At 45.0% G+C, this 24,775-nt stretch overlaps 1 protein-coding gene across 1 annotated transcript in view; it reads left to right on the top strand.

The window, feature by feature from the left end:
- The first annotated feature begins 4,849 nt into the window (after positions 1–4,849).
- CYTH4 (cytohesin 4) overlaps positions 4,850–24,775 on the top strand; it is a 156,786-nt gene continuing 136,860 nt past the window's right edge. The window contains exon 1 of the mRNA XM_077452243.1: positions 4,850–5,430. Coding sequence (XP_077308369.1) covers positions 5,331–5,430 — 100 coding nt within the window. The 5' untranslated portion in view covers positions 4,850–5,330. The remainder of the gene's footprint in view (positions 5,431–24,775) is intronic.

Raw genomic sequence — 24,775 nt, 5'->3', positions numbered from 1 at the left:
TCCTATGGGTTACTGGGTCTTGAGGATGGATCACTGGCCAGAGCTTGCACAGTATGTAATTGAACTACTGGCCTGTCCTGCATCCAGCGTTCTTTCGGAACGCACATTCAGTGCTGCTGGGGGCTTTGTAACCGATCACAGGGTGCGCCTGTCCACCGACTCGGTTGATCGACTGACTTTCATAAAGATGAATCAGTCTTGGATCACCACCAGCTACCAAGCACATGAAGCTGATGTAAGCGATTTTTTTTAAATGTCACATCCCTTCAAGACTGCCTATGGTGATGCTGAGTGACTATCCTATTATGCTGACTGACTATCCTCTTCCTCCTCAATGATCCTGCTGATAGCTTGGAAGAACATTTTTGGTTCTGGATGCTGCCACCTTAGGCCCAAATTTCTGCAGAGCATATAGGGCAGGCCCCTACTTTCAAACATCCAACTTACAAAAGTCTCCTACTTGCAAAAGGAGACAACAGGAAGTGAGATGAAATCTACCCCTAGGAGGGGAAATGCTATCCTGTAAGAGTTGATATGGGGAAAAAACATGTCTCCTCTCCACTGATGCTTTATCCCAATCCTTGTTTTAGTAAAAACCCCAAATTTTCAAAAAACATTTGTCATTGGGACACAAAGTGAGGTGAAATCTTCTGAAGAGGTGCACAGACAGCAAAAAAAATGTTACAGGGGTCATAAGCCTTCCCTATGTTTTCCAAAAAGCTTAAAAATAGATTTTTTGACTGGAGCAACACTTTAACCACTTGCTTACTGGGCACTTAAACCCCCCCCCCCCTCCTGCCCAGACCAATTTTCAGCTTTCAGCGCTGACGCACTTTGTATGATAATTGCGCGGGCATACAATACTGTACCCAAATGAAATTTTTATCATTTTTTTCCCACAAATAGAGCTTTCTTTTGGTGGTATTTAATTACAGCTGGGGGTTTTATTTTTTGCTAAACAAATAAAAAAAGATGCAAAAAAAAAAAAAAATTATGTTTAATAGTTTGTTATAAAATTTTGCAAACAGGTAATTTTTCTCCTTCATTGAAGTGCGCTGATGAGGCGGCACTGATAGGCTGCACTGGTGGGCATTGATAGGCTGCACTGGTGGGCACTGATAGGCATAGTTAAGGTGGCACCAATAGGCACAGATAAGGTGGCACTGATGGGCACAGATAAGGCGGCACTGATGGGCACAGATAAGATGGCACGGATGGGTGGCACGAATGGGTGGCACGGATGGGTGGCACTAAGCGGCACTGATAGGTACCACTGATAGATGGGACTGATGGGCACTGATAGGTGGCACTGATAGGTGGCACTGCTGGGCACTGATGGGCAGCACTGATGGGCACTGGTAGATGACACTGATGGGCACGGATATGTGGCACTGGGGTGCAGCACCGTTGAGGCAGATTGCGGGCACTGATGGGTGGCACTGTGGGCACTGATGGGTGGCACTGTTGGCACTGCTGGGTGGCACTGTGGGCACTTCTGGGTGGCACTATGGTCACTGCTGGGTGGCACTATGGGCACTGCTGGGTGGCACTGACGGGGGGCACTTATTTATTGATGAGGTGGCACTGGCAGGGGGCAGGTGGGCACTAGCAGGGCTGGCCGTGATCGGGACTGATGTCCCAATCACGGCCGCCGGTGATCGGCTCTTTTTTTTCTCCTCGCGTTGTCAGCGCGAGGAGGAATAATAGCCGGTTACCGGCTCCGTTGTATCACATGATCAGCTGTCATTGGCTGACAGCTGATCACGTGGTAAGGGGTCGGGATCGACCCCTTGCTCGGATCCGTGATCAGGCGAGTCTCATAGACTCGCCGATCACAGAGCGCGCTGCGCACGCCCCTCAGGGGGCACGCAGGCCGCTCGTGCACGGGACGACGTCAATAGACGTAGTCCCGGCAAAGGAGGTCCGCGCTGTAGCCGTCATTTGGCTATAGCGTGGATCTCAACTGGTTAAAAATGTACCAGTTCAAAATTACAAACAGATTCTACTTAACAACAAGCGTCCAGTCATGTCTCTGACAGTGCTCTGTGCCCTGATTGGACAAAGCTTTCATTGCTTCAGCCAATCAGGGCTTTCAATCTACTGTGCAGTGGAGCAGTGCATTCTGGTCATTCAGAGGGCCGAACAAACCGTCAAACAACCCTATAATTCGGTTATTAGGAGAACGTCCGAACAGCCAAATTTCGTCCCGAACTCAAGCTCTGCCCAAACAGTTTGCCCATCCCTAATTAACACCAATATGATAACCTTATAGGAAATTTGCATCCTGTAACTGGTCATGTTTTTTAATATAGACTGTAGCAGCAAACCTGATGATTTTTATATACAGGTAGTTGACCATTTACATATGGATCCACAGGGGTGGGAACCAAATTGCAATTTTATTTATACTAGAAAGTAAGAGTATTTACAGGGTAAAAGATAATACACTGCCACTACCAAAAATGGATTTTGGTCCTTTCCTGTAAAACAGAATTTTTGTCCTCCTAATATTGTGGATGTAGTGAAGTGAGATAAGAAATGGCTTCCATAATTATATGACTGAAATGTGTTATATTAAAATAAGTAAAATTCATGTGTAAAAGGGAAATCAATATATAACATGGACGGTTAGAGGGGATGGAAAAAAGTTTTTTTAAGGATTGTTTCATACTTTAAGGTCATCACAGAGGAAAGGGGGCACCCTATGTTTAGAGGAAAAAAGATTTAATCTGCAAATACGGAAAGGTTTCTTCACAGTAAGAACTGTGAACATGTGGAATAGTCTCCCTCCAGAGGTGGTTCTGGCCAGCTCAGTAGATTCCTTTAAAAAAGGCCTGGATTCTTTCCTAAATGTACATAATATAACTGGATACTAATATTTATAGGTAAAGTTTAGAATTGTGTATATGGGGTTGTATTTTTTTTTTTTTTCTTTTGGTTGAACTAGATGGACTTGTGTCTTTTTTCAACCTGACTAACTATGTAACTATACCATAAGATGATATTTTGTGTCAAATACTCAATAATATACAGTATTTGGGAACAAAGGGTTAATATAATTGATAAGATAAATCCCAAGGTGGGTGTATGAAACAAATAGTAATTTTCCATGTTTAATCCATTAATAGAGACTAGTAAATATATACAAATATCTAAAAATATCACACTTTGCATGGAAGGTGTTCTATGGCCTTCTATACAGAGTGTAATCTGAATATTTTGCTAAAAATTCTGCTCATCCCTAGTTGCAGTGCAAGAGAACAATTGGGAGATGGGCACAGCATTGTCACCCTATACCAGGATGTTCTTGGCAGGATCACCAGTTTGCCCATAGTGCCGGTATCAGGGATTTCAAGGGCCATGCACCAAAATCGTGGATGAGTCTGTGTCATCCAAGGAACAAAAGAGAACAAGGAGGAGAATTATAAGGGAGCTTGGTTGTTGCACCCCTATGTGGGAAAAGCATGGGTTGACCTGGGATTATGTCAAACGTGGAGTTGAGCGCATTTATGAATGGTGGTGGGAGTCACTCGTATGATTTACAAGGTTTGACACGAAGTGTAAAATCACCATATATAAACTTTTCACCATTGCATGTAAAAATACACCGTTCAGTTCCACTGCTATCATGGTTTGGAGAGGAATCTTACAGGTTTGGGATTCATGGGAATTTATGTGCAGATTTGCTCAGAAAGATTTTTCAAATCATAATGCACTGCATGGCCTTTGAACTGTGGCTAGCAGGTGGTCATAGATGGAGCAAAAATGGCCTAGTTAAAGAGGGACCAGACAAATTTTGATCCATGTGTAGTCATTGTTGCTCAACAGACGTCAATCTATTGTGGAATGAATCTGTTGGAAAAAAGACACTTGATCAGCAGCTGGAGCCAATGGCTGTAGCACTGATCTGTGTATTCTGACAGCAGAAGACAGAATACAATAGTGTAGCAGGCAGAATTCCGGCATCCACCTCGACTGTATGGATGGGAACACCAGTTCAATTTTTTTTTTTGTTCAGCCCTCTGGCTAAACAAAAAAGACTGGGCCGTGTATGCCAGCTTTAACAAAGGGGCTTTTAGATAAGCAAGCCCACTATACAAACATAATAATAGGAACTAAGTGACACCCATTGTCTGGAAAAAAAAAGAAATATAAAAAATGTATATGCAATACTTACTTGGCAAATCAAATTTTTGAGTGCTGACTGTAGTTTATACATTAAAAAAAAACATATTTGTTTCACCTGGCTTCTGGTGCTGCTGTGTAACATTTGTAGTGTTTGCGTGACATTTTAAGGAAGGAAAAGGTACTAAGAAAATGGTCAAGAGATGACTTACATTTGTTTTAGGAGACCTGCTGAAACAAAAAAAGATAAAGCTCTTTAATCCATTCTGAGCCCACAATGTTATCACAGCATTATGAGCCCCCACCTAATAAAAGTACCTTAAAAATGGTTGTATAGTGTGGTATGTATTGTACCTCTGTTTGTGGTTAACTCCTTCCTGCCTCTGCATTGCCCAACCTTTTTTTTTTTTTTTTTTTTTTTTTTTATCTTTTACAGAAATGACTGACGTGCAAGGAGATCCTGCCTCAGGTTTAATAAATAAAACAGCAAATTGGTTTCAGAGAACTTGCGGTTTCAGAAAGAGGAACTTGCAGTATTGGGTGGGGGGTGGATATAAAATGAGATACAAAAAAGAAAAAGAAAAAAGAAAAAGAAAGGGTTAAAAGACTCAGAAAGATAAAAAGCTTTCTCAATAAAACCACAGAGAATGGATAAACAGGAAGCAGCGGGCGAATTCTGTAGCGCATTGTTGCTGTTGTCTCTTGTATGAATTCTTTATATATTTTTGTAGGTGATAGCAGGCAGTGTTAGGAAGTGCGACTTCTGCTAACAAAATACTGACCACGGTCTGACTGTCCCCTTCCTGTTGCTAGGAACAGACTTCTTCCAGTAAGTTTGCGTGCTCATATTTTGTCAGACCTTAGAGAAGATAATTTCCTGCGGAGTATGGGATTTGGAAGATAATTGGTGCAGGTAGGTTGAAATTAAAGGCAAAGACCGGAGGAGAAGGACCATATTGTATGGTGAGATGAAGACCATCTGATGGATGAGTAAAGGGCAAGAACTGAAAACTGATACAAGGAAAACTGGGCATGTTGGACAGATATATTAATAATGAAAAGCCAAGTCAGAGAAATAGCTGGTCAGCATATAAAAAGCAGTAAAAGCTTGAAGACCTCAATGGATGGAGAACTTGCAAGTGAATAGTAACTTAATTATTACTAAAACAATATAAGAGAAGCGACCAGGACAGAGAGCACTTGCAATGGAGAGCAGAGATACAGCAAGATATTTGGTGTTGTCGCAGCAGCCTTCTGCCAGTGTGGAGAGAGAGGTCCAACTCATAATGAAGAACGGCGAGACAGGTGAGTTCATTTCACAGATCACTCTCTATGGCTCCTTGCACATGGACACATTAAAATATTGTCATCTATGCTGGATCTTTCTGCCAGGAGCTGGCAAAAAAAACAGTGTAACAAAATGTTTGTTTTGGCTCACTTTTAATCACTTTTATGCCCCATACACACGGTCGAACATTCCGACAACAAAATCCATCTGATTTTTTCAGACGGATGTTGGCTCAAACTTGTCTTGCATACACACGGTCTCACAAAGTTGTCAGAAAATCCGATCGCTCAGAACTCGGTGACGTAGAACACGTACGACGGGACTATAAAGAGTCCAATAGCTTTCGTCTAACAATTTATTCTGAGCATGTGTGGCACTTTGTCCGTCAGAATTGTCTACACACGATTGGAATTGAAACGATTGGCTTTTGTTGTCGGAAAATTTTAGATCCTGCTCTCAAACTTTGTGTATCAGAAATTCCGATGGAAAAAGTCAGATGGAGCCCACACATGATCGGATTTTCTGACAACAAGATCTGATCGCACATTTTCCGTCAGAAGGTCCGACTGTGTGTACAGGTCTTTAGGCTGCATTCACACCTGAGCGTAGCGTCTCAGAGTGCGTTTTCTGCGTTTTTTCATTCGCTTTTGCACAACTTGCGTGTTTGTATGTAGCGTTTTTGGGATTTGGCATTTTTTTTATTAAATAGAGAAAACTATTATCTGCTGCATCATTTGTTGCTAGGTATTTCATATGTTTTTGCTTTTCCATTAGCTTTCATTTCTTCTTTTATTATTATTATTCCTTTTTTCTAATGTTTTTTCCTTAGGGTAAGGGGGTCGAGTTCCGTTTAGGTTAAAGTTAGTATTAGGAGTTGGGGTTAGGGTTATTTATTATTATTTTATTTATTTTTGTTTTATTTTATTTATTATTATATGAATAATAATAATTTAATAAATAAAGGTAAAATAGATAAAAATCATACAAATAAATAAACAAATTCAATAAATTGATACTAAATAACAATAAATAAATAATTAACCCTTAACTTTAACCCTTACCCCTTAAAAAAAATAAAAATAAATAAATAATTAAACACCCTAATCCTGATTAAAAATGTAGTATGATTATTATTATTATTATTATTATTATTATTATTATTATTATTATATTATTATTATTATTAATATTGTTTTTTGTTTGTTCAAGTTTGGGTGTTTATGCTTATTGTATTATTATTATTATTATTATTAATAATAATGTGCTAATATTGTTTAAGGTTAGGGGTTAATTATTATTTATTAATGTATTTATTTTACTTATTTATGATGATTTTTAGATATTTGTGTATTTATTTTACATTTATTTGTTCATATATTATTACTATTTTATTTAATTTTCAATTTGAGCAGAAAATTACACAAAAACTTGTGACAAAATGCATAAAAATACGCAAATGGAGCGTTTCCAGTCATTTCTATGAGATTAGAAACACGCCACAAATGCCCTAATCTGACCATTTTGAGTGATAAAAAAAGCTCCAGAACTTTTTTGAGCTTCAGGCATTTGGCTTCAGGCAACATGGAGTGGAGATGTGAACCATCTCCATAGAGAAACATTGATTTTTTTTTCTCCTCCAGCCTTTTTGAGCTTCAGGCTGCAAAACGCTCAGGTGTGAATGCAGCTTTAGAAGCGTGCGCGCACGTAAACCCATTCTATTGGCTACACTATTAATTTATTCTAGCCATTAGAATGAATTTACACATATACGTATTTACACGTTTATATGCTCAAATTATGCTACTAAGCTCTCTGAACGCAGGTGTGGGGCATTTTGGGGCATTTTTTCAATGCCCCCTCAACGCTGCTGTAAAGTATGAATTGAATGAACCGTGCACATGCCCATGGACACATTGGCTGAAACAGAGCTTCATTCAAAGTCATAAAAGGAAACTGGTAAAGGTACCAAACTCAAAATACCATTACACAAGTATGCTGCATCTTTTATAGTGTCTTGCTTGCAATGGATGAAAAAGTGCTGTTCATAATCCTAGCCCCTCTAAAATATTTGGTCTCTTACTATCAATTGCATTGTAGATGTTTTGCATCATTAGAGAGTGCAGAGAAATTCTTGTCATTTAGGCCTTGTTCACACGGATGTATCTTTATCAATGTATAGGTTGCAATATTATCTGTATAATGGAACAACTACATATGCTGATTAGGCTCTGATAGGAGTGCTACTCAATATTTCTCCATTGCTCATCCTTATTTTACTACAAGTCAGCCAAACATGGTCTGTCTAAAGCAGTGATGGCGAACCTTAGCACTCCAGATGTTTTGGAACTACATTTCCCGTGATGCTCAACTACACTGCAGAGTGCATGAGCATCATGGGAAATGTAGTTCCAAAACATCTGGGGTGCCAAGGTTCGCCATCACTGGTCTAAAGCCTCATGCACATGGGTATATCTATGTGTACTAATGCAAAGGGCCATCTTTGCCCGCCCAGGATGCCCAGGTGTTCCTTGCATTCACATGCAGGCAGGTCCATTTATGCAGGGCTGATGCTACCACTAGGCAAGCTAGCCAGCCACCTAGGGCGCACAGCTGCCTAGGGCGCACGGCTGCCTAGGGTGTCCGGCCACTGGTGTTCCTACTCTCTTCTCTCTGCAGCAAGAAACTAAGTCTCAGCATTAGCAGCTAACAACTACTCCACTCCCACATAGTGGCAGAGGCGCAGTGGTGGCAGAGAACTGTGTCGGTGTGTTGTGTCTCCTGAATGAATGGAAGCAAGCAAACATTCATTGATGGGCACTGGTAGGCTGCATTGATGGGCGCTGGTAGGTTGCATTTGATGGGTGCTGTTGGGGCTGCATTTGATGGGTCCTTCATTAAAAGGGTGGGGTATATATGGGCAAGGCAAAGGGGGTGGAGTCGGGGTGGAGGCAGGGGGGGGGGTTACAAAAATAAGGTTTCGCCTAGGGTGTAAAAAATCCTTGCACCAGCCCTGCATTTATGTCTATTTGGATGCAGAGGCTGTATGGACCCTGCTGGTCCCTATATGACAGCAATGCAGTTGCGGGTGCGTGTCCCTGGACACACACTGTCTGCGTTCAGGGACATGCATCTGCATCTGCAAACCTGTCAGATTGGGACCAGCGGCTGTGCCTGTACAGCCCCTACACCCCAATAGACTTGAGTGGGACTACCTGTGTGCAAATGTAGGGAATACCCATGTACCCCATGTGAGCGAAAAGGCACCATTTGCATGGATGTACACATAGGTACATCCGTGTGAATGAGGCCTTAGACAGACCATGTTTGGCTGACTTGCAGTAAAGTAAGGATCATCAAATGACAAATACTGTGTAGTGCTCCTATGCAAAGCCTAAGAAAATATAGCTGTTCCATTATACTGATTTACCGTAATTGCAAATCATACATAGGAATAGGGATGAGCCGAACACCCCCCGTTCGGTTCGCACAAGAACTTTCGAACGGACCCCAAATTCGTATGAATGTTAGAACCACATTGAAGTCTATGGGACTCGAACGTTCGAAATTAAAAGTGCTAATTTTAACGGCTAATATGCAAGATCCTGTCCTAAAAAGGGTTTGGGGACCTGGCTCCTGCCCCAGGGGACATGGGTCAATGCAAAAAAAAGTTTCAAAAACGTCCGTTTTGGCGGGAGCACTGATTTTAATGACGATTAAAGTGAAAAAAAAAGTGACATATTCCTTTAAATATCGTGCCTACGGGGTGTCTGTAGTATGCCTGTGAAGTGCCACGTGTTTCCCGTGTTTAGAACAGTCCCTGCACAAAATGACATTTAACGGAAATAACGTCATTTAAAACTGCTTGCGGTTTTAATGTTATATCTGGTTCCTGCAATATGGTTGAAAATCATTGAGAAAAATGGCATGGGTAGCCCTCCCTGCCCATTACCAGCCCCTTTGGGTCTTGTACGCATATTAAGGGGAACCCCGTACCCATATTAAAAAAAGGAAATACGTGTGGCCCCCAGGCCCTATATACTCAGAACAGCAGTATACAGGCGGTGCAAACAAGACAGGGACTGTGTAGATTTGTTGTTATAAGTTGAATCTGTTTGTAATTTTCAACTGGTAAATTTTTAAAGTGTAGCTCCAGTCAAAAAAACTATTTTTAAGCATTTTGGAAAACATAGGGAAGGGTTATCACCCCTGTATAATTTGTTTTGCCGTCTGTCTTTTTTCATCTCACTTGCTGTTGTCTCCTTCCGTTTGCAAGTAGGAGATGTTTGTAAGTTGGATGTTTGAAAGTAGGGGCCTGCCCTATATGCTCTGCAGAAATGGCGGAACAAGGTGTTGGTTTCGCCACAGCATTGTAAGCCCTCAAAGTGACTCTTGGTGGGCGCTGGAGCGCCCTGCTGTGAACGATTATATCAAGAATTGTAATTACATGCCATTGTTGAAAAGTGGTAGAAAAATTGACCTTTGGTGGTTGTGGTGCTGGTGCCACAACACTATAAGTCCTCACAGTTACTCTGGGTGGGCACAGGAAGGGGCCCTCCTGTGAAATATTACATCAAGAATTGTAATTACATGTCTCTGTTAAACAGGGGCAGAAAAATTGGGCCTTAGGCACTGGTGCTGGTGCCACGACACTGCAACCTCTCCCATATACTCTAGTTTTAGTGCAGGAATTAGCCCTGCTGCAAAGCATTCCTTAAAAAATTGTAATTAAACGCCCCTGTTAAACAGGGGCAGAAAAATTGGGCTGATAACATCACCCAGAAACAGAAATGTTCTTCCAACATATCAGCGGAGGAGGAAGAGGATAGACAATCAACATAACAGGACAGTCACTCAGCATCAGCATAGGAAGTCTTGAAGGGATGTGCCAGAGGAGCCAGAGGATTTTCGGTGGGAAAGGTGTCTGACCTTGCCCCTAGGTATTCCTGCACCATGTAAATCAGACGCTGGCGATGGTTGCTGGAACCGATCATACCTTGGGGCTGCGGACTAAAAAATTGTCTGAAAGCATCAGTCAGACGGCCACCTTCTCCACCACTCCTTCTGACCGATGCCTCAGCAATACGTTGTCCAGGACCAGGAGTTTGTAACCTCCCAGTCTCTGGGAACGCGTTGCACAGACCTTTCTGCAAGGCCTCCCGGAGATGTCTCATCCTCTGCTCCCTCTGCGATGGCAAGATAAGGTCGGCAACCTTACCCTTGTACCGTGGATCAAGGAGAGTGGCCAGCCAGTAATGGTCCCTCTCCTTGATCCGAAGAATACGAGGATTCTTCCGCAGGCTTTGCAGGATCAGGGAGGCCATGCAGCGTAGGTTAGCTGAGGATTTCAGTCCGGAGTCCTCTGGGTCACTAAGGACAACATGATACGCAGCTACCTCCTCTCAGCCACGTACATGTCCACGTGTTTCTTGGGACTGTAAATCATCCCTACAAGACTGCTGCTGCTGCTGCTGATGCTGAGTGCCAGCCTCCACCTCCATGCTGACACAATTATCCTCCTCCTCCTCATCCTCTTCCTGTGTGATGGGTGGCACAACAGGAACACTGTCTGGATAAAGGGGGCCTTGAGGGGCAAGGAAGTCCTCCTCTTCCTGCCTCTGTTCTGCCTCAAGTGCCCTGTCCATTATTCCATGCAGCGTATGCTCCAAGAGGTGGACAAGAGGTACAGTGTCACTGATGCATGCACTGTCACTGCTCACCATCCTTGTGGCCTCCTCAAACGGTGACAGGACAGTGCATGCATCCCTGATCATGCCCCACTTGCGTGGTGAGAAAAAAACGAGCTCCCCTGACCCTGTCCTGGTGCCGTAGTCGCACAGGTACTCATTGATGGCCCTCTGCTGCATGTGCAGCCGCTGCAGCATGGCCAACGTTGAGTTCCACCTGGTGGGCATGTCACATATAAGGCGGTTCTTGGGCAGGTTCAACTCCTTTTGAAGCTCAGCCAGCCGAGCACAGGCATTAAATGATTGGCGGAAATACACACAGACTTTCCTGGCCTGCTTCAGGACATCCTGTAAGCCCGGGTACCTGCCCAAGAACCGCTGCACCACCAGGTTAAGGACGTGAGCCACACAGGGCACATGGGTCAGTTGTCCCTGTTGGAGGGCGGAGAGGAGATTGGTGCCATTGTCGCAAACCACCATTCCTGGCTTAAGCTGGCATGGTGTCAACCACCTCTCGGCCTGCCCCTGCAGAACTGACAAAACATCCGCCCCAGTTTGGCTCCTGTCCTCCAAACAAACCAGCGCAAGCACGGCATGGCATCGTTTTGCCTGCGTACTTGCGTAGCCCCTGGAACGCCTACGGAGCACCACTGGTTCTGAGGACAGAGCACTGGAAGAGGCCATGGAGGAAGAAGAAGAGGAGGGGGGTGGAGGAGAGAGGTGTGTCACAACCAATAGTAGCATTTTGGAGGCGTGGTGGCGGAACAACCTCCAACACTACTGCACCTTGTCCTGCATCCTTCCCAGCTGCCAGAAGAGTGACCCAATGGGCCGTGAAAGACAGGTAATGTCCCTGTCCATCCCTGCTGGACCATGAGTCAGCGGCAATATGCACCTTACCGCTGACAGCCCTGTCCAGCGAGGCAAGGACATTGCCTTCCACATGCCGGTAGAGAGCCGGAATCGCCTTTCCGTGAGAAAAAGTGGCGTTTGGGGACCTGCCACTGAGGAACCGCACATTGTACAAACTCACGGAAGGGAGCCAAGTCTACCAACTGAAAAGGCAGCCGTTGAAGTGCTAGCAAATTAGCCAAGCTAGCATTCAACCGCTGGGCATGTGGATGGCTGGGAGTGAACTTCTTTCACCGGTCCAGCAGCTGGGGCAGGGACATTTGCCTGGTATAATCGGACGTGGGTGTTCTGCTAGCAGAGTGCCCGGAAGCACTTGGCTGTGACACACCTAATTCTACACCTTCATTCCTCTCAGAGCAGGTTTCAGAGAGGACTGAAGGTCTAGTGGGGTTGGAGATCCCAGCTGATGAGGAGCAAGGAGAGGTCCGCTTTGTTCTTTGGTGTGGGTCTTTGAGGTACGCTTGCCAACGAGCTGCATGGCAGGTCAACATATGTCTGGTCAAGCATGTGGTGCCCAAGCGGCTGATGTTTTGGCCACGTGAGATACGCTTGAGACATATGTTGCAAATAGCAGCGGTGCGATCTGATGCACTCGTCTCAAAAAAGGCCCACACCAAAGAACTTTTAGAATAACGCGCAGAGGCAGTGCCCTGCACAGGCGGAGCTCTGCGGTGTGATTCAGTCAGTGTGCTGCCCCTAAGCTGGCCCCCGGAGGGCATCCTGCCTCGTTGGACATGTGCCTCCTCCTCCTCCTCCTCTCTCCTACCAGGCACCCACATGGAGTCAGTGCCCTCATCATCCCCTCCCTCTTCATCGCTGGAGCAAACCTGGCAGTATGCTGCAGTTTGTGGAACATGACTGCCAGATTGCTGTCCTTCCTGAGCATCCCCTCTCTCTGCATTCACGCTACTGCCTTCCTTTAGCTGAGTATCATCATCAGAGCCTACAAAACACTGGGCATCCTCCTGGAGCATGTACCCAACACTGTGCTCAAAGAGTTCAGGAGACTCCTCAGGAGGACGTGGTGGGTCTAGGGAAGGAGTCACTGATGATGACATTGAGAGGAGGGAAGACGATGCGTTGGCAGCTGCTTTACTAGTACCCTGAGACTGGGTGAGAGAGGATGAGGAGGATGAAGAGGGCTTAATCATCCACTCTACCAAGTTGTTGGCATGTTGCGGCTCAACATGTCCAGCTGCCGAAAAGAAGGACAAGCGTGTCCCATGGCCACGTGCTGATGATGACGATGCACCGCGTCCACGACCAGCACTGTTGTCTCTAGACACTGCTTGCCCTCTTTTATCGGCTCGCGCCTGTCTGCCTCTCCTTGCTGGCCTTCCAGACATGGTAATGGCCTGAAGGGAGTTGGGAAAACCAGCAATTGGGTAGTGTATATTGTGCTGGAGGCACACACAACTTCCACTAACTCCTGCAGATGGCAGATGGCTCAAATAGAGAAGAGCTATGTAGGTGGATATAGCGGTGTATACTGGGTTCACAGCGCGCAGACAGCACGCACAATCTCCTACCGCTGACTGCAAGCTCTATTTAAAACGAGCAAGATAGTTAGCTATATAGGTGGAATAGTGGTGTATACTGGGTTCAGAGCACGCAGACAGCACGCACAATCTCCTACCGCTGACTGCAAGCTCTATTTAAAACGAGCAAGATAGTTAGCTATATAGGTGGATATAGCGGTATATACTGGGTTCAGAGCACGCAGACAGCACGCACAATCTCCTACCGCTGACTGCAAGCTCTTTTTAAAACGAGTAAGATAGTTAGCTATATAGGTGGATATAGCGGTGTATACTGCGTTCAGAGCACGAAGACAGCACGCACAATCTCCTACCGCTGACTGAAAGCTCTATTTAAAACGAGCAATATAGTTAGCTATATAGGTGGATATAGCGGTGTATACTGCGCTCAGAGCACGCAGACAGCACGCACAATCTCCTAACACTGACTGGCAGCTCTATTTAAAACGAGCAAGATAGTTAGCTATATAGGTGGATATAGTGGTGTATACTGGGTTCAGAGCACGCAGACAGCACGCACAATCTCCTAACACTGACTGCAAGCTCTACTATAAAAGATAGATATATCGCTAGCTATATAGGTGAATATAGCGGTGTATACTGTGGTCAGGGCACGCAGACAACAACCACTACAGAAGAGCAAGAACGAAAAATCGGCCGATAACGATCGGTGTATACTGTGTTGAAGGTACACAGAACACCCACTAACTGCTACAGACGCCAACACACTACACAAGGCCGCCACGCTGGCGGCCTTATATAGTGTGGGGCGTGTACTACACAGCCTGAGCTATGATTGGCCACAGGCATCCTGCCTGTGGCCAATCATGGCTCCCCTCGCTGCCGGCGCTGTGATTGGCCAAGCATGCGGGGTCACAGTGCATGCTTGGCCAATCATGAGCCAGCAATGCACTGCGCCATCGCAGTGCATTGTGGGCCGTGAGCGCCACACGAATTTGGCGCGAACGGCCCATAACGTTCGTAATTCGCCGAACGGGCGAACAGCCGATGTTCGAATCGAATGTATGTTCGACTCGAACACGAAGCTCATCCCTACATAGGAACAGGAATGGTAATAAGTTAAGACACATTCATAAGATTATGTACAGTATATTAACCACTTTGGACGTGCAATGAGCACCATAAGGAATTTTCATTGAGTACACAGGAGGGACAGTGTTTCCCTGCTTCCTTCTTTGCTGGTATATTTTTGTTGTCAAAATGATAAATGGGACAAAGCTGTTCTATTAAAAAATGACATTTAGAACACTGTTCAGAAGCTACTCAGAAATACAATATAACAACATTATTGATACATTGTATTCATCTAGAGATCAAAGGAGTGACCTTTGGATTGTATTTGAAGCAGTGGTATCCCCCTAGTCGATCGGTTCAGCCAAAACCCACGCCCTCCCCCACCGTGGGTCGATTGGGTCCGCCGCAACCCATCACCCCCCATGGGTCATGCGGTCTGGTCACCAGCACAGCCCTGGTCAGTCGATCGATGAGCCCTGCACTTACCCATGGGTAGCCCTCTGGGCGGCTGCCTTGTCCCATACATCTCCTCCAGTGGCCTCCACATCTCCTTCCTCCTCCTCTTTCCTCATTGTGGCCCAATGGAATCGCTTCTCCGTTTGGCCAATCAGGAAAAAGGTCTCAGGACCCGCTTCCTGTTTGGCCGGGAGGAGAATAAGTGTGACAATAGCAAATAATCATTTGCTATTGTCACACAACTGGGTGGACTTCGGACGAAGTTCAGATTCTAATCACTCCCCTACTGTTAACTATCCACACTTACATTTAAGTTGAAACAAACGCGGATCAGTATATACACAAACTTCCGGTCTCGCTGTTTACGGTTGCCATGACAGCGGCGCACACCACATATAAGCTCCGTTGACACCTGTCTCCCTTGCCCTTTGATAAAGTCACGAGGTTGTGACGCAACGCGTCAGAAGGACTCAGGTGTTACGTTCGTCACGTCCGGTCGCGGCCGAGACCCGACGTTTGTGTATATACTGATCCGCGTTTGTTTCAACTTAAATGTAAGTGTGGATAGTTTTAATAAATATATATTTTTACATACTACACATGGGAGCCCCCTCTCTGTCTTTTTCCCATCTCCTATATGACTAATGAATCATTTGTCTAAACTGGCTGGACGCATGAGGAGAAGTGTTGGAAATGTCATCAACATATGTGCAGCGCTATACTGGCCATTGATGGTCTATGTTTGAGGTGAGAGACTGGGGGAAACGGGTGGTGCACAAGCTGAGCACTGAATTATTGATGGACTGTCACTCGTTTGAAGTTGCTACTATTATTTCACTGCATGGACTTTGTTTATAGTCACCATTTATCATTGGAGTTGGCACCGCATTGATCATCAAGATATTTTATTATATATGGACTCTTACATTGTATTTGCACTTTTTGTATTTTTGTATTTTTACATTTATACAATTTATTTGCACTATTTTCAGCACTTTTATTGCTTGCACTGCTTGTGTATATTGCACATGATATTTTCTAAGTGTGGTATTTCTTGCACTTTTTTGTGGTATTTGCACCATTATTTATTTATTTTCACTCAGTGATATATTTATTTTTATTTATTGATTGTTTGCAGTTTTAGATTAGTGTTGGTAGCGCCACATATTTCCTATATATTTATATATATTTTTATATATATATATATATATATATATATATAGGGGCTAGTTCGCCATTTAGTGAGGGCCATCCCCTGGGCGGGTGAAGTGGGTGGAGCTAGCACATCCTATATAAGCTAAAGCCCCCAAGAGCCAGGGTGATGGAAATAGGGAAAGGTTGTACCTGTTGGTGGCGCTGTCAGACCTTTGGCTCGAAGTACTGATGTCCACCAGCGGGTGTCTCCTGGCAGTCTCAAACTTTCAGGAAAGTTTTCACCTGCTAGTGGGACAGTCTGATCTTTGGACTGCAGTACAGGTGTCCACCAGCAGGTGTCTCCTGGCAGTGTGGAGCCGACATTATCTCCTGCAATCAGGCATCACTTAATAGTGATGTACGAACTTCCGATGGGACGTTTCGCGAACGCGGACCACGAACGCGGCCGATAGTTCGCGAACCGGAACGTTCGCGGCGGGCCCCATTGACTTCAATGGAAGGCGAACTTCACAAACCTACAGGTCAAATTTGCAGCCACAAAATAATTAATAGCTGTGCAAACATAGTCCCACCACATGGCCAATGACATAACACATGTATGAGGTGAATCTGGGATCGACAACTACAAGCATTCTTTTTTTATATGGGAAATTGTTGTTACAATTCAGGACTGTGGAGCTCATGAAGGCAATGGAGGAGAGGGAAGGTCAGGGTAGGCAAAGAGGGTGCATGATCACCAGCAGCGTGACATACAGCAATGACACCTGCACCGTGATAGAGTCATCTGACAACAGCACCGTGATAGAGAGCACTGACATCAGCAGCGTGACATAAAGCACTAAAACCAGCACCGTGATATACAGCACTGACAGCAGCACCGTGATAGAGAGTACTGACATCAGCACCGGGATATACAGCACTGACACCTGCACCGTAAGCAGCCCCAGGAGAAAGTCAGCATAGCACAGGGATGGTGGGAGCCCCTCATAATGATCATAGCACAGGGATGGTGGGAGCCCCTCATAATGAGCATAGCACAGGGATGGTGGGAGCCCCTCATAATGAGCATAGCACAGGGATGGTGGGAGCCCCTCATAATGAGCATAGCACAGGGATGGTGGGAGCCCCTCATAATAAGCAGCCCCAGGAGGATGTCAGCATAGCACAGGGATGGTGGGAGCCCCTCATAATAAGCAGCCCCAGGAGGAAGTCAGCACAGGGATGGGAGCCCCTCATAATGAGCATAATGAGCATAGCACAGGGATGGTGGGAGCACCTCAAAATATGCACAGCAGAGGTACAGCCCCAGGAGGAAGTCAGCACAGCACAGGGATGGTGGGAGCCCCTCATAATATGCACAGTAGAGGTACTGCCCCAGGAGGATGTCAGCACAGCACAGGGATGATGGGAGCCCCTCATAATAAGCAACCCCAGTAGAAATATGACACCACTCAATCTTTTCAAAGAGGAGGGTACGGGCATATAGTACGGTGTGCTTTTTTTGGACAAGGAAGTGAGCCAAATGAAGAAAGAAGGTCTCTGTGCTCGATTAAAAAAGTTGTTTATAGACATATACATGGTCACATGTGTTGAATTCCTCCGAGATCCATGCCTATCAAGCATATAGAAGGTTGAGTTCCATCGCGTCGGGCAATCGCAAATAAGACGTCTGACCGGCAGATTGTGTCGCCGCTGAATGTCAGCAAGGCGAGCCATGGCCGTGTAAGATCTTCTGAAATGGGCCGAGATTTTCCTTGCTTGCCACAAGATGTCCTGGACCCCAGGGTATTTGACAAGGAATCGCTGCACGACCAAGTTTAAGACGTGTGCCATGCATGGCACGTGTGTGATTTTGCCCTGTTTCAATGCGCTAAGCAGATTGGCACCGTTGTCACACACCACTTTACTAACTGTCAAATTGAGCGGTGTTAGCCACTGATCTGCCTGTGAAAGCAAAGCTGAAAGGAGTGCCGGGCCAGTGTGGCTCTTGGCTTCCAGGCACAACAGACGCAGCACGGCATGGCAACGTCTCATCTGGCATGTCGAATAGGTTCTGGGGAGCTTGGGCGGCGCAGTGGAAGAGACGCTAGCAGCGGAAAAGGAGGAGTTAGCCGAGGAGGAGAGGGAGGAGGATGGAGTAGGAGGAGGAGGAGAAGAAGAGTCAGGCCTGCATGCAATCCGTGGCGGTAAAACCAAATCTACACGGGTGCCACGGGTGCCACGGGTTACATGCTTGACGGCCGTCAGAAGGTTCACCCAGTGGGCAGTAAAAGTGATATACCTTCCCTGCCCGTGTTTGCTAGACCACGTGTCTGTGGTCAGATGTATCTTGGCACCGACACTGTGTGCCAGAGATACATTCACTTGCCGCTGAACATGGCCATATAGCTCTGGGATGCCCTTCTCTGAGAAATACTTCCTTCCTGGGACCTTCCATTGTGGTGTTCCAATGGCCACAAATTTGCGAAAGGCCTCCGAGTCCACCAGTTTATATGGCAGTAGTTGGCAGGCTATGAGTTCTGACAAGCCAGCCGTCAACCGTTGGGCAAGAGGGTTATCCGGCTTCATCATTTTTTTACGCTCGAACATTGGGCCCACGGAAGCCTGCCTTTTTGCAGAAAAACGTGAGCTTGGCGTGATGGAAGGTGGAGTGGAGGACAATTGTGAGAAGAGAGGAGAAGGAGAAGTAGAAGACGAGGCTGGATGGTGAGAGCCTGGAGTGTGGCTTTGTGTGTTACGTTGCTCCCACTCGGCTTGGTGATGGCTGCTCATGTGCCTTCTTAAGGCGGTCGTCCCTAGGTGAGTGTTGGGCTTACCGCGACTAATGCGTTGACTGCAAAGCTTGCAGATGGCAACGCTATTGTCAGCAGGGGACACGTTAAAAAAAGCCCACACTGCAGAGCCATGTGCCGGTGTCCTGGGAGCACCAGATGTGACCGTACATGGTCGATGACTCGCTCCTGATACATTTGCAGTCTGCTTTGTCCCTCCTGTGCAATGTAAGTTATTCCTGCTTCTCCTCCCTATCTGCTGGTCCATATCTCCCTCTGAACTCCCCTCCTCTTCCTCTCTTGTGGGCACCCACGTGACATCACGAGACACGTCATCGTCGACGTCACCTTCTCCACCGCTATAAGTAGAGATTTCGGAGTAGGCAGCAACACCGGGGACCAACCTCCTCCTTGGGCTGATCTGGGTACTGTCGTCAGACTGCTGAGTAGCGGTTGTTGCTACCTCCTCTTCCTGATCCAATACCAAGAGTGGCTGCGCATCAGAAATGTCTTGATATGGATCGGAAAATAATTCCTGTGACTCAAGCGGAAGGTATGTGGTGGTGGTGGTGTTGTTGGTGGTAGTGTCTTTGGGGGTGCACATAGCAGAGAGTGAAGAAGAGGGTGCAGATCGAGAGGATGAGGAGGGTGCAGAAGAGTAAGGCTGAGGGAGCCACTCAACCAAGTCTGGTGCGTCCTTTAAAGTAATTGAACGCACCTTCTGCAACTTCCCACTTTGGCTCAAGCCTGTTGCTCCTGCCCTACCCCTACCACCCCTGCGGAAGGGCCTGCCTCTTCCTCTGCCTGTCATTTTTTAAATGACCTTATGACAAAACTCTCAGTCCCTATACCGAGGAAGGACTGCTGCAGTATAGGGCAGTGGTCAGCAGTAGTGCACCTCAACCCTATGTATTGTGGACCTATACCAGTCCTTATAGAATAGCAGATTGTACCTCACTCAACCCTATGTACTGTAGAACCCTATACCTTACCAGTCCTTATAAGGACCTTTGTGGAACAAGTAGGTTGTGTCTGAGTGATTAGCAGACTGTATGTCAGTCCCTATACCGATGAAGGACTGCTGCAGTATAGGGCAGCGGTCAGCAGTAGTGCACCTCAACCCTATGTATTGTGGACCTATACCAGTCCTTATAGAATGACAGACTGTACCTCACTCAACCCTATGTACTATAGCACCCTACACCATGTTATTACCAGTCCTTATAAGGACCTTTGTGGAACAAGTAGGTTGTGAATGATTAGCAGACTGCAGCAGAAGGGCAGCAGTCAAGTATAATATTCTTTCTATATTTGGAAGAAAGAATATTATACGTGTACAAGCCTATTACCATACCACTGATACCAGTCCTGAAAAGAACCTTTGTGGACCTAATATAGTAACAGCTACTGATTAAACTGACCCTCGCTGCCTCACACGCTGCTTTCTGCCTGTCCCTATATAAACTGACAAAACAGAGGCTACTGGAACAATAACTGGAATAGCACTTTTGTGGACCTGATAGTAACAGCTAATGACTAAACTGACTGTCCCTACAGCAGACACACCGTCCTGTCCCTTTCTCTAAACTGACAAAAGACACTCAGGCTGCTGCAACAATCAGTAGCACAGCAAACCTATATACACCTAACACCTATACCAGTCCTGAAAATAACTTTTGTGTACCAAATAGCTAGCGATTTGGGTCACTGCAATCTCTCCCTGCTCCACACAGCAACCTCTCCCTATAGTGACAGAAGAAAGAATGTAAAATGGCTGCCGGATCTGGTGTATTTATAAGTTAGGGGGAATGTCCAAGTGTCCATGTGCTGTAATGTCTCAATTGGCTGCCCTGTACCCCATGATGGATGTGTCATCATAGGTCAAAGTTCTTTTACACAGTAAACACGGAAGTCCGCCAGGCAAACGGCGCCAATAGTCCGCCGAACGGGCGGACCACGAACAGACGAAATTCGCCGCAAAACGACCGCCGGGCGAACCGTTCGGCCATCACTATCACTTAAGGCTAATTGCTTGAGATGTGTACTTATGCCTGGGAAGCACTCAAACACTTGCCTTGGTATTGTACTTGAACAAGAAAAGAACTGAAAATGGGTCAAATAACGGTGAAGTGGTCCAATCCCTATATAGCTATATGTGTCAAGCTGAATTAGCATGTATATGACTTGCACCCAGGGTTGCCTTGTCCCATTCCCAGGAAATAAGCCCAAAAGGAAAACTTTAAGCTGTAGTCCAACCACAAATTACAAACAGCAAACAGTCCTCTATGTGCAGAGTGGCATCCATACGCTGCACATAGAGGACTGCTTTGCTGTTTGTAATTTGTGGTTGGCCTACAGCTTCCAGTTTTCCTTTTGGGCTTATTTCCTGGGAATGGGACAAGGCAACCCTGGGTGCAAGTCATGTACATGCTAATTCAGCTTGACACACACATGAAGGTGGACTTGAAACATCCAGATAGCCATTGTTTGTTCCAACTAATGTCTCACATAGAAACAAAACCCCCCCTTGCCATATAATCCGTCTAACTGATCTGGAAGTAATTTGCAGGACATCCTGTACTTGGTTGACATCTCGATAGTATTTGAAGTACTCTTCAGACATACTTATATTTTTCTAAATGGCAGGCATTTTGATCCTCGAACTTACACCTCACTAGATTGCTATATCATCAAGTTTGTTCACCCCTGATGAAGGTTCTGAATTATCAGCAACTGGAAAAGAGTCGGGTGTGGGTGATATAGGACAAGCATTATTTTAATCATATTTTGTTCTGTATATATGTTTGTTTATTTATTAATATACCAGGAGGACATTGTTTAGCCCATTTGCACTTCCTGGTAATATTATGTACATTGCGTAATTTATGAATAAAAATTGTATATTATTGTGTCCATTTGTGTCTGGAGTTGATGGTCATTTAAAATCCCAACCACTCAGGGGGAAGCCTTTTTTTTGATTGGTATTGTACTTGAGCCCTGACCTGTACCTGTGATCCTCTGTACCTGAATCTGCTCCTGAACATGTCCCTTCTGTGATCCTGTTATCCTGTACCCTTGCCCTGCAGCCTGATCCCGTTCACCTTCTCCCTGTCCTATTTGCTCCTTGCCCCCATCTGCTGATTTCCCGTGCATGACCTTGGCCTGGCTACGTTTAAGATTGTGTCTCTGTCTGGTTGTTGGATTGTTGTGCACTGTGTTGTATTGGAGGTGTTTTATATTTATATTCACTCACCTTAATAAACTACATTATTTCACTTTACATGCGTTTGGTTCCCTCTGTTGCAGTCAACGCAGTTCTGGTCACACCTGTTCATGATTCTACCCCGGTATATTGATATGTACGCCTGTAGCCTCTGAAAGGGAACCCTTTAGGATTGGTTGTACAAGCCCATTTAGAGATCCCACCTGTGGGGAACCTGTAATAAGGACTTTGGAAGAGTGGAGCGGCTATTGTGTTGAAGATGCACTGTGCAAAATATGTGGGTCTAGACTGAAGGAGATGTGGAGATAAAGGTTGTGATGTAAAGGATTGTACGCTATACTTCTGTCACAGTTAAGAATATTAAAAGTTGTATGGGCATTTCTTATTTCTGTAGGAGGGCCTCGGGCAAAGAGAATGTGTTGTCAGAATGTTTATACTGAAATATTAAACAGTTTTATATTCATGAAAATAAGCAAAGATCTATAATTAAGGAGATTCCCACTTATTCCCACAAATTTTATATTCATGAAAATAAGCAAAGATCTATAATTAAGGAGATTCCCACTAATTCAACAAAATAACTCAAATTTGTTTATTCGCGCTAACCTGAAGACAAAAGGAATGCAAAAGTGTGCAAAAATATATATATTTATTTACTAAAATTCTGTGTAGAATAATATCAAAATATAACTGGTGTAAAACAAAGAATATGGATCAACGTTTCAATTGTTAATATGGATAATACAGATAATGAGAAAATAACCACAGGATGTTGCTTCAAAAATACCAAGGTAGCAAAATTGAGTAATTCCTTAAAAATGATTAATAGCATATCAGTGGCTCAGTAGAATGTGAAAACAACAAGGTGCTGATTTCGACCTCACTCTCTCAGTCAACAGATTTTGTAAGCTCAATTACTTTAATAGCACATGGACAAACGTGTTATACCATGCACAGAATTGGTGATTTAACCAAGACTTATATTTAAGGTAAAGATCATTTCCAACAAATTATTTTTATTGTAAGCATACATCATAACTAAACCATTTACGGAGGTCACAACACACACTGAATCGACACGGAGAGGGTGGGGAGACTGACCAAGATGGCCACGCAACGAGGAAGCTCCTCTAAACCCGGGCACACAGTCTAACTGACCTCTTACCTCCATAGCATGCAGAGGCCCTGGTGAGCTGAGAGAGTGGTCCAAGTCAGCGGAAGATCCAGCAGCGGCAGAGGGCAGATGGCAGATGACAGAAAAGACTCGTTTCCAGCTGCCACACGGAGGGATCAAGCTGCACAGGGAGGATGATGTCTTACCTGCCTTATTAATCTACAGGGTGGAACAGAGAGCAGACCTCCCCTTGCTGGTACCCAGGCCTGTCAAAGCCTGGTGTTCAGAATCACCACCCCTACGCTGCCTGAGACATTGACGGAGTCTGGAGTGGGACAGGAGACCCCTAGAGGCAGCGAGTATGGTAGCGGCGCACGGCGCTCCCTGGGACACAGACACTAGTGGAGGACGCCAGACCCAAATGAGAGGGGGACTAGCTGGAGGGTTCTGGCCAGCTGCAGGCAGCCTGGAAAAAAAGATATGGGCTGCCGGACAACCTGAAAGGCTGGTCTCGGAATATACTTCAGCAGCATTGTTATAAAGCAAATCCAAAGAGAAGAGCAAGAGTAAGGTGTGATCCAGAACTATTGTCATAAATACCAGGGTATAAATAATACTGAATGCATTATACCACACAAAGGGTCCCAATCAGAAAAAGCAAAAAGGGGGTCTACAGGGGGTACAGCTATAACTGCCCCAAAAGTTCAACCTGCCCAAAAAACAGATATTAAGGTTTTTTTCAACAACCGCAGCTACAAAGTCAGTCGGAAGCTTCTAATATGACTTACTTAAATACAACTCTCTCTACAGAGACAGAGTTGGAACGATCCAGTAATAGCCCCCTTTCAAGCATGCAGCAAGATATAATGGATGTAGGAACAATAGTGCTGGGGAACCCATAGAGTTTCGGGGATTCCAATAACATGTTGACTGCTGAATCACATTATAAAAGATGTATTTAATATTCAAGCCTATGGTTTTAGCCATAGGCAGGGGAGCAAGCATATACAGTACATACAGTACATGGTGAAGTCATTGCTCTACCTGAGGCTGGGAGCCTTAAAACATTTATACAATTCTAAAAGGGGGGTGGAGATCTTGTGAGTCTTCTTTGAAGGTCTGATCAAGTTGTAATTATATTTATATTCACAAAGGGATGGTCACTTCGCACCTAGGTGTCATTTCCAGATTCTCTGGGAAAATACCCCTCACAGCTCTCAAGACAGCTATGAAAACACATCCTGTGTATTTGAAACAAATACACTTGCTTAATCAGAATACATGTTTTTGATAATCATGACAAAATTGTTTATAAATAAATGGCGATTCCATTTACCCGCTCAATCCCATCTTTTGGTCAAATTAAAAATTGACCACATAACTAACAAAACATAAGATAACAGCACTAAACCAAACAATTCACATAGTGGTTCTGGACAGTTGGGTTCTTGACTATTCAGTGTAGAGATTCTTT

Source organism: Lithobates pipiens, unplaced genomic scaffold (genome assembly GCF_037356315.1).
Source record: "Lithobates pipiens isolate NorthernLeopardFrog02 unplaced genomic scaffold, aLitPip1_a1.2 Scaffold_23, whole genome shotgun sequence".
Lineage (NCBI taxonomy): Eukaryota > Metazoa > Chordata > Amphibia > Anura > Ranidae > Lithobates > Lithobates pipiens.
The sequence above is the reverse complement of the archived record's forward strand: the minus strand, read 5'-3'. Positions and strand labels throughout refer to the sequence as shown.